Source organism: Nannobrachium achirus (genome assembly GCF_963921795.1).
Source record: "Nannobrachium achirus genome assembly, chromosome: 15".
Classification (NCBI taxonomy): Eukaryota; Metazoa; Chordata; class Actinopteri; order Myctophiformes; family Myctophidae; genus Nannobrachium; species Nannobrachium achirus.
The window spans coordinates 36,751,871-36,763,149 of NC_137822.1; the positions used below are offsets into that span (position 1 = coordinate 36,751,871).

At 40.3% G+C, this 11,279-nt stretch overlaps 1 protein-coding gene across 1 annotated transcript; it reads left to right on the plus strand.

The window, feature by feature from the left end:
* Positions 1 to 429: 429 nt before the first annotated feature.
* tdgf1 (teratocarcinoma-derived growth factor 1) lies at positions 430 to 4,625 on the plus strand. The gene is made up of 6 exons (XM_080742719.1): positions 430 to 565; positions 712 to 758; positions 1,491 to 1,793; positions 2,928 to 3,042; positions 3,288 to 3,394; positions 4,494 to 4,625. Exons 1-6 carry the CDS (start codon positions 543 to 545, stop codon positions 4,595 to 4,597), a joined length of 699 nt encoding a protein of 232 aa, XP_080598845.1. The 5' UTR covers positions 430 to 542; the 3' UTR covers positions 4,598 to 4,625.
* The last annotated feature ends 6,654 nt before the right edge of the window (positions 4,626 to 11,279 follow it).

Genomic DNA, 11,279 nt, shown 5'->3' on the forward strand with positions numbered 1-11,279 from the left:
TGCTTTTTTGAAAACTTTCTGAAATAATAGTAACAATGATTTAAAAACAACATTTAGGAAACCATAAATTAAGGTAAAGTCCTTACTCTCACTCAAACTTTCACATAAAATAATCTATTGTGAATCTCCACCGCTGGGTGGGGCTAGGTGGAGGTGGAGGGTGGGGGGTTGCTGACTGTCTAGGAACGCCCTCCCAAATGAGGGGGCGTTGTCCCAAATGAGGAGCCTACATGCAGATCATAGAGGAGGTTGAGGTTCACTACACTACACTTCACTTCAGGCACGACTCACATGCAGACTCCAGAAGATCACTTTATCTTGCAGTTGCAGCAGAAGCGTTGAGGATCGAGGATACAGTCCTGTCCTGAGTCCCCGTTTTATTTTATTTTTGGAAGTTCAGCTTGAGTGGGAACTGGGAAGCAATTTTCGTGCACAACTTTGTGAATTAAAGTGCAGACTACTATAGTAAATATATTTTAAGAATCAGAGTATAGGCTGTTGTTTTGGTTTTGAGGACACGCTCGAGAGAAGACTGCCTAAACATGACATGGATACAGCTGCTCAGGTGAGTTTGTGAAAAAAATGTTAACACGATAATAAACAGACTATTAAAGCACCCTTTCACCTCAACATTAAATCTTATTAAACAAGATCATTATAACGATTGTTCTGACTTGTAGTAGGCCTAATTGAGTTTTGTTTCTTTTTTAGGATCCTATTGTCCACGGTCCTTGTCCTGCAGACTGTTGCATCGTCGGGTAAGTCAAGAGCTGTTAACATAGGCTACACTGACTGTTTAAATGTTTTGATTTGATTTAGCATTGTGCTGCTGCAGCCTATGTCACTTGGCTGCAGAACTTTTCTGCAGGCGCATAACTTTGACTTCCATGTCGAAGTTCACAATGTCCAATTTCACAATCTTTATCATGACCAATTTCACAATAGTATTATTTATTTGTTTATTTATTTATGTGTTGATGACTTGTTGAAGATGGGATAGATTTGTATTACTGTATGTGCTGCAGGGTAGCTTAACCTGTATACTCATACAGTATATCAGTTATGTTTTGTAGGATAATGATAGTGTAGCCTAAATCTGCAAACTAACTAATAAAGTACTGTGTAGTTATGTTCCAATGTGGCACACTACTGTGGGACATGCCATTCAATTCAAAGGGCTTTGTTGGCATGAGAAAACATATGTTTACATTGTCAAAGCTGAAGTGTATACAATACACAATAATACAATCTATCAACAAAATATGTGTAAAAAAAATATAGTGAAAATGGTGTAACAGTTTTCATGCATCAAGGTTACATGCAGGCAGAGATGCACTTTGAAGGAGAAGCTAGAGTTGTCGAAATGCCCCTGACAAAGTATAACACTGTGATGCCAATCTGGCTTACTTATTGTCAAAGGAAAGTTCCTCGATAGTCTGTTCTTGAGAGACTACTGTGATGATACTGACTATATATTATCTGGGTTTCAGGTTGTGATGGTGACGATTGTGGCAAAGACCAAACGCCCTCCTCTTCTTCCAAGGAAAAGGAGGAAGCCCAGAACTTCCTGGGTCAGTTGGCCCAGGTTGGCGATCAGTTGGCCCAGGTCAGTAAGCCCAGTGGCGGACATTTGGCCCAGATCAACAAGCCCAAGGGTGGACAGTTGGCCCAGGTGAGCCACCCCAGCGGCGGCCGGATGACACAGGTGAACCTGGGCCAGTTGACCCAGATCAACTACCCCAACCGTCGCAAGCACCTGCACCACGACGCAGCGGCTTCCCTGCCGTTCATCGGTAAGTTACCACTTAGACCTGTCAAAGTCTTCTAGATCCAAACAGTTTTCTGAAAAATCTATGTTTCTCTGTCAGTGGTCCACAAACCACGGACTCCCATCTGAAAATATTTAGTTCCAGGGACCAAGAGAGAGAACGATTTGCGTTACAAATGTTTGCTTTAAAAATATATACATTCAAAGATTTGCGCACATTGTCAAGATTTTATAGCAGATCTACAAGCTTGCAGTGAACGCTGTGAGTCTGTAGATTTTTTAATAGTTTGGAAATAATGGTTACAGTGGTGACACAGATATGCATACACGGTCTAGTGCACACACTAGGTTTCAAATACATTTGGGGTGAGAGATGATCTCAGTTTCTTACGTCGCAATTTATAGTCAATATGCTTATATGGCTATTCAGCCAACTGGTTTGGGTGGTTTCCTGTCTTTGTCCCTCTAATTTACACCCCCCTACCCAAAACTATGTTATCTATATTACTTCATGTACTTCTTCTATTGCTGTGTGTCTAGTGTGTGAGTTTAGCCTGCTTAGTGTTAAGAAAGGGGAATTGTGGGTGTGTGAAGACGGGTATAAATAACCAGGCAAACCAGTATTATCAGTGTTTCTCAAAGTGGGGTCCGGAGAGAGTCTACAGTGGGCCTCTGGCAAAAAGGGAAAGGTTTAATCACTTAAAATAAAGGTCGGAGAGTTCTGTGAGACAGTTTTTTTCTTGTAGATTTTGCAATATTTCTGTTAGTGTCAGGTCTTTACTGTATGTTTGCACCTAGTTCTCACAGACACACTAGGAATGGCAAGTCTGTGTGTGGCTATCTGATGCTAACCAGAGGTCAGAAGGAATGCCAGCTGTGTCACTGGGAGACACTGGCCAGTGTCGCAGAGTGGCACTCAATAGATGGGCTTTAGGTGAAAAGAGATAGCACTCTTGTTTTTGCCCAGGGAAAGCATAGTGGCCTTTTGCACTGTACATAGCGGCCTTTTACAGCACTGTGCATAAAGAATAACATATATTATAATCAATTCATTTTATCGATTGAATGTGAAATTATTAGATTTTTTTATGTCGTTTCTCACTATCTCTCCTCTTCCTCCCTCTTTCCCATTCTCTGTTTTCTGCCTCCATCACTGAAGGTGCCAGACAGAGTCGCAGCTGCTGTAAGAACGGTGGTACCTGTATTCTGGGCAGTTTCTGTGCTTGCCCTCAGCATTTCAGTGGAAGGAGCTGTGAAAATGACGAGCGAGTCAGGTAAATATAATGCTTAGATCCCGATTCATCTAACTCTAGAAGTATAAAGATGGACACATCTTCTGTCCGCTTTTGTAGGGTTACATAATTGCAAACCATATAGAAAAGTGAGCAACCTACGTTCAACCTAGTTGAACGTAGCGGGACTGGTCAAGCACCGACCGACTGATTTGATGAATTGTTTGAGAAATGCTGCCTTATCTAACCCCCTCTCCTTCTCTCTCCATCTCACGTAATCTGTGTAGGAGTTGCGGTGTTATCCCTCATGGAGAGTGGGTTCAGAAAGGCTGTGCTTACTGCCGCTGTGGCTATGGAGTCCTGCACTGCTTCCCGGAGGTGTTCAATGAGTGTGGTAAGGGCGGCTTACACATTTACATACACACACACGCGCATGTTCCAATGTTTCTCTCCCGTGTGCAATGTAGACGTCGTACCAGTTTAGAAACCTGGTTTGTATATTGGCTGGGCTGGGGAATTTTTTTTCCAGAAAAGTCACTACTACTATAATCTTTTGATGTGCAAATTAGACACAGAGGAACAGAAAAGGCCTGGTCGCTTAAGTTTGGGTATAAGGAAAAGAACGCCCAAATCATGTCTGTTAATTCGTCAACATTTTGGGTAGATGAAAGTGTGTTTTACTAGACTGCTTACTAAGCACTTGCAATAAACGCGATGTCTAGGTGGCAATGGCTTGTTGGCTTTGGGTTTCCAAACGTATACCTTGACCTGTGGCTGCACCGGGGGCAGAACAGCCGTAGTAAAGGTGTTGTGTAGTGGCTGACTAGTTAGCTTCTGAATAGAACTGTAAATGGCATGTTCACCCCCCAGAGAGGGCATTGATGCAGATTCAAACCAGCTCACATATTTCCATCCGTATAGACGTAAATTGGGTCAAATAGCAGATCTACAAGCTCACAACATGTTCAACCGTGACACATTTTTTTTTAGCTTGCAGATGGGCTATTTTTGTTATTCTTTACACAACAAAGTTTAGGCTTAAGTGGTAAAAGCTTGTAGTTCTTGTAGATGAGCTATTTTAGCTATTCGTCATAGAACAAAGTAGATTCAAGCTTTGTGGTAAAAGCCATCAGCAGGAAGCAGGGGTTTTCATATAAAGTGCCCCATTTAAGAGGCATGTGGGGGGGGGGGTATTCAGCAAACTAGGGGCCTTGTTTAGATGTGCTAATGTCACCCATATCCCTCTCATTCACAATGCTACCATGTCACTCTAAACATATTCATTCAGCTGGCTGTAGTCTTTAGTAATGCTAACCTCCCCCTGTCTGTCTTCCTTCCCTACCTCCCTCGCTCCTTCCTTCCTTCCTCCATGAATTTCCTTCTTTCCTCATTCCATCCTTTCTTTATTTCTTTAGCAACTAACTAAAACTAAACTGTTCGAGGTTTTACACAATCAAAGCTAGTATTAATTCTGACCCTCCTTTGTTTTCCAGATGATACGCAGGAGATCCACTGGGTCCATTCATCAAGCATCACACTGGTTCAGATGCACTACTCCCTGTGTCTGGCGCTGCTATTTCTCCTGTTTGTCCTCTGAGAGAGGCCTCTGCCTAAAGGTTTCTGGGCGGACACGCGCAACAGGATTTCTCGTGCCAAGTGTTATGGATATTGTCAAATGTTTACGTACAACTACAAGATTCCTGCAAAGAGCAGATCTACAAAGTCACAAACACGTCGCGGTGCACCGTGAAGTTGTAGATTGGCTATTTTCGGTGCCAGACACCAAAAGCGGGTTCTGATGGCAAAGCTTGCCAACTGGCAACAGGAGGTTTTACCAGTTTGCCTGTTGCTTTAGCAATACCTGTTGAGCAGGATTGTGGCGTCAATAATGGCTGACCATGAAAACTGCTGTTAAGCACTGTACTATGTTGTTCCTTCCAGTGGTGTCGATTTGGCCGAAACTGAAAACTGTTGTTGTCCAGCTCTGAATGTTATTCCTTCCAGTGGAAGGTATTTTGCACATCTTGCTGTCTTCAATAGGCAGCTGGGTTATGAAGAAAGCTGTACATAAGATTTTTATTAAAAAAAAAAAAAAAATGAATGTTTAGCCTTTTAGTCTTGATGAATTCTTACATGTTTTAGTGGTCAATGAAATGTCACCATTTTCATGTTCTTTTTTTTTGTCTGACTGATATTAAACTGTTTTAGCGACAGCACATAGGCTAACTATATGTATGTTGTATGCTAATGTTTTCATATTGGAAGAGATTTTGACAAAATCACACATTGTGACTTTTTTTGTAATAACATCTTGTCTTAACTCAACTCGAATGACTCCTGTGTTTTATTCAGTCAGTATTAATCTACCTCAAACCAACAAGCGTTTCTTTTCTGAATGACCGCTATTAGCTACAGTATGTTTACAAGGAGCCATTCTAAAAAGAGTTTCAGCAAGGACCCCTTGGCTGAGAGAGAAATGAAGCCCACTGGATACTGTATGTTAGCTTCATGTTAATGTGTATTTTCAAACACTTAAACCGTCAATACTTAGTAAACCTGAACTTTCACTCTATTCAGTCTGCTCCTTTTTCCCTCTACACACCAAACCTCTATGCTAAAAAATAGTTGATCTACAAGCAGGCGCTGTGAGCTTGTAGATCTGCTATTTCTGTCTTAAGTTCTCCTCAGAATAGGGATGCTAGAGTTCAAGTGGTTAATGCAAAACAACATACTGTGACACAAAGATTTGGCGGCCCCACTGTAGAAACTGTGAGGACCCCCCAGGGGTCCCGGACCCCCTGTTGAAGACCCCTGGTTTTAAGTGGCTGTACACTCCCCCTAATATGCCTAATCCTCTGATCCCTTTCCATCACCATTCCTTTCTCTCTCCCAGTGTTCCCTTTGAAAGCCAACTTTGATTTAGTTTTAGTCAGTCTTTTGAATACAATTACATTTAGTCATATTTTAGTCATCATGTTTTAGTCTAGTTTTAGTCGACCAAATATAAGATTTTAGTCGACTAAATGTATGGTTCATTTTGTCTCAAAAATGTATTTTGGCATTGCCTTGATGGCTGATGTGTATTGTATAGTCTTAGTTTTAGTCATCATTGCTTGGTTTTAATTTAACCATCGTTTTCTTCAGTGAAAAGAGGTAGTCGACAAACATTTTTGTCATGGTTGTAGTTGACAAAATCAACACTGCTCGACTCTCCCTGCATTTGCTCCCGTCTCGCCTCACTCTGGTCTGGCTTTTTAGCGTCTGAGATTTTGCTCTGAGTTTTAAAGCTCATTCTGTTTGCCCATGGACTTATCTCTGTCTGGGATGGGAGTCTAGTCTTGAGGCTGATGAGGCTGTGATTGTTAAAACTTTATCTTATCTCTTAGATAAACGGCTCCTCCGCGCTCGGTTGGTCAGTGTGGTGAGCTGTCCACCCCCTGCTGTGTATACAGACAATGTTTCCAACCACACACACAAAGGGGGAAACAAACTGAGGCAGAGAAACAGATTTTGGCATTTTGGTCAGACACATTACAATATATATATATTTCAAGAGTTGTTCATAGCACCAGTTTTGAACCACTAGATGGCAGTGTCAGTCTGCTTTACATGCCTACACATTGGCACAATGATCTGTATTGTTCACAACTGTTGACTTTATGTAGCCTATAATCGTTCTCATACATGCATCTATGGACATTTGGGGCTGTATTTTGATCCATGCCTTATGCCTAAACTTCTTTGCCTTTTTTTTTTTACTATTTTGAAAAACAATTTTAAATATTTCAAATAGCTGATCTGCAAGCTCACAACGTGCAGATGTAGATCAGCATTTGAAGTATTTAAAAATGTTTTTCAAAATAGTAAAAAGAATAAGGCAAAGAAGTTTAGGCATAAGGCATAAGGCATGGATCAAAATAGAGCCCTTGATCTGTTATTATGCGGTCACACACTTTATGTAGCTACCAGGGCAGGAATTCCATGGAGGCTATGAAGGCCATGGCTTCAGTTGCCCCTCAGTTTGGCCTTGTGTCCCTCAAACAAAATGCATGACCTGAGGCCACAGTGGCCTTAATGCCCCAGCTGTACCACTCTCTCCCGTATCTTTCTTGTCACTATGTAGACAGTAGACACCGGTGTCTCTTTCTTGTCATGTAGACACCAGTGTTTTTTTGCAGAGATTCTGAAATCTTAACTCCCCAGCGTCCCCATCTTTAAACCAATCCAGTGAATTGGTGCAGGGCTGAGCTTGGATCAGATAGTGAATAAATACCATAATTTATCCATTTCACTGCAGATTAGGTTATCATCCCTAACCGTTAAATTCAATAAATTCTTTCAATGGACTAAAATCTTGTTTTATTTGATGGCCTTCCTGCCCTGGCATTTGGCCTTTGTGCCCTCAAAATAATGGACAACACCAAAGGCCAAGTGGCCTTGCCCCTAAAATGACGAAATTCCAGGCCTGGTAGCTACTATATTTTATATTTGTGTTTGTGTTTGACATTTGATATTCAGCTATAAGCAGATGAAGAACACTAACAGTAGCATTATGTAATCATAGTCTATCACAGTCAAACAATTTCGTTTTCCTGCATATTACTTATTCTTATATTATTTATTTAATGTAAGTGCGCGCGCGCGCGCACACACACACACACACACACACACACACACACACACACACACACACACACACACACACACACACACACACACACACACACACACACACACACACACACCATGAGTCCATGACGATTCCCCAAATCCACACAGGCAGCTGATCATAATAATAGGCGAAACTAGGATTAGGCCAGGCAGCAGTGTGTGTGTACTGTGTGTACTGTGTGTACTCGACCCCAGTACTTGAGTAAGAGTACAGATACTCCTGCTCAAAATGTAGGCCTACTATACAACAAGTAAAAGTAGCTCAGTCAAAATGTTACTCAAGTAAGAGTAAAAAAAGTACTTATGCCTACATTTAAATGTAGGCCTACTTAAGTATTCAAGAGTAGGCTACATGCTAAAAATAGTTAAAGTAAGAGTAGGCCTACATTTCTTATTTTTCCTCATCACTGGAATTTTTCACAATGAATGCAACCTTGTAACTCTTTTTTCAGAGAAGTAACTATCTCTGAGTCTGACACCATTTGCACTGCAGCAAGCATTGACGCGCTTGCTTGTAGAACCACTACTTTATACAATGCTTGCAGAATATGGTAAATGGTGCATTTATATAGGGCCTTTATCCAAGGCGCTTTAGAGATTGTGCATTACATTCACATATTATTCACACACACTTTCTTTCATACACCGATGGCAGAGGAAAAGATGCAAGGCACCAACCTGCTCACCGGGAGCAACTTAGGGGTTCAGAGTCTTGCTCAAGGACTCTTCAACACTAACTCTGGGGGAGCCCGGGATCGAACTGGGAACTCTTCGGGAACCCTCCGTGTTCTAAGACGGCAACTCTACCCCTTTAAAAACATAGAAATTACCAGAACTATTAAAATAATTTTACTCCCAGATGTAACAATACAGAAACCATGAACTAGTATGATCACTAGATTAAAATAATGTACATTTATTTTGCATACTAAGAAGTGTAAAGCAAAGGAAAACAAGGGAGTCGAGTGCCATGTAGTAGCCACGCAAGTTCAATTCTGCTTCGATAACCTCTTGTCATCGGAAATATATCGAGAGCCCTGCTGCCGCTGGCGAGCGAAGGGGGAAGCCACAGACACGACTAGTGTGAGAGCATATGTGTGGCCTGTTGCATTTTAGAGAGAGAGTAAGAGAGAGAAAACAGACAACCTAAAATTACCCAGTACTTTACATCCTTCCTAGAAATGTACTTGAGTAAAAGTAAAATATTTTTTTCTTGGAAATGTAGGCCTACTCAAGTAAGAGTAAAACGTATCAAAACAATTTAATGGCCTTGACAAGTAAAGTACAAATCCTCAGAATCTGTACTTAAGTACAGTACTCATGTACTCTACTCCACCATTGTGCGTGTGCATGTGCGTATGTGTGTGTGTGCCATCGCAGCAGTCTTCTCATGCCTTCCATATTACTGGCTGTCAAGTGAGGTGAATAATCTCTGGTGCACACACATAGTCACACACAGATACTTAAAGGCTCATTACATAAACAAGACCACCAGAAAAAAATGATGTTGATGCTTTGCTCTGAAATGACAGCCGGGTGTGTGAACAGTGAACACAGTAGATGTTGTGTAGCTGGTACAGTATGTACTGTAACTGTGAAAACATCTTTGGCTGTGAGGCCCTTCACCTGTGAGGTGAATGTGATACAGCAGATGCAGATCAAGGCACAATCATAGTTCGCCGGTTGGCATGTCGACCACAAAATCGTCAAGAAAGATCCCTAGAGTTCAGAGTTCCTAGTTCAACTCAGAGTGTAGAAATATTGGTCCATTTGAATACCATTTTGTTCACCATGATGAAGGCAGCTTTTCCCTAAATGTTGGTGAAATGAAAAGAGACGGAACAAAAGAACACAGCAGTGGTGACCATTTACAGTATAACTTTATGAAGTGAGAGGCATGCACTCTAGTCCAGTGGTTCTCAAAGTGGATTTCAGGGACTCTCTAAGTTCCTTTATGGGGGTCTAAATTGACCCTTACAAGTCTGTAACTTTTACAGTGTACAAATGGACCCAAACGGGTCCTTTTTGTTCCATTTGTACACTGTCAAAGTTAAGGGAAGACCTTCAAATGTCAAAGTTTAAGAACCTCTGCTCTAGTCCACCATCAGAGTTAATTCCAGGTCTAACATCTGGTATTTGAGACTCCAAACATCTAGGCCTACTACTCATCCAGAGCTTCAGGCCAGGCGACTTGTCAGCCAGCAGGTGTGCTACTCAACACCAATGTACTTTAGTGTTGAATACACCGTATAGCTCCATATTGTGATAGTAATCATTGCTATTACTGTGTGTGTTCAGTAACAGTCAGAGGTCTCCCCCGATCTCTTCAGCCCTATGCCAATTTCACCCAAGCAGGAGAGAGTAGAACTCATACAGGATGCACACCCAAAAAACTGATTCAACCCCCCTATAAATGTGACACATATAAATTATGTTTGCTTTATTTAATTACTTCACTTCAAGGCATAAGCATATACATTTAATTGATATAACTCAAATATTATTAATAGTGCCAGATGTGATACATTTACATTATGTTGGCTTTATTTAAATGTATTTAATTATAATATATGCAAATGTATTGAATTGATGTAACTGAACAAATATTAATCGTGCTTACCTTAAATATATACATTTACAATATATGCATTTTTATTAAATTGTTCCAACTCAAATGTAATTAATAGTGCTTATACAAAATCTATTCATTTAACATTATGCATTTATATTACATTCATGTAACTCAAATCTTAGTAATGGAATTTAAAAACACATTGAAAATGAGTTCCAATGAAAACTCCCAGAGTCCCATAAACCACGCCTCTCACCAATTTTATTGAGTAGTTTTTAAGGCTGAAATCATTCTGAGAATATTGTTTGAATCCAACTCAATTTTATTAAGTACATTTTACAGATCTGAGAAGTGACTCCAGCCCTTTCCCTTGATTGGTCAAATAAGTTGGTCACATGTTATGCAAAGCATGCTGGGAACAGCATTTTTCTAGGTTTTCAGGGAAATGTTTAAGCTTTCGGGAGCTAAAAATGCTAAATGTATCATATCAATGTGTCTGCCTTGGCAAGATGACTGTCATATGTCAGAATTTGATTTGTCAGTATTTGAGCCTAAACCCTAACCCTAACTGCTAGGCTGCTAGTTTAAGCTTGAGCTCCCTCCCCATGCTAGGCTAAAAGAGAAGAACTCATGGTAACTTTGAGGTTATTGCGTTGGTTTTCTCTTAAATGTTCTGATTATTCAATAATCACTGCTATTGCATATATCCATTATGCATCTGTATGTTGATATTGTAAAACTTGAAACAAATCATCCAGAAGAAAACCTGAAACCGAACTCTTCTTATGTAAATGTAAAAGTATTTTATTTATCTTAGATTAATTCCATAAAAATGAGTTGAACCAACACATTTACGTTAACATTTGTTTGAGTTGGACAAACGTAAATTAATTAAGTTCATATAATTAACTTGGCTTAAGTTAATGAAAATGAGTTGGACTAATTGAACAACATGCATTGCATTGAATGTAGATTTGACTTGGGACTACATATATCCCATATATAAATTTACTCATATAAAATGGGTGGAAAAGTT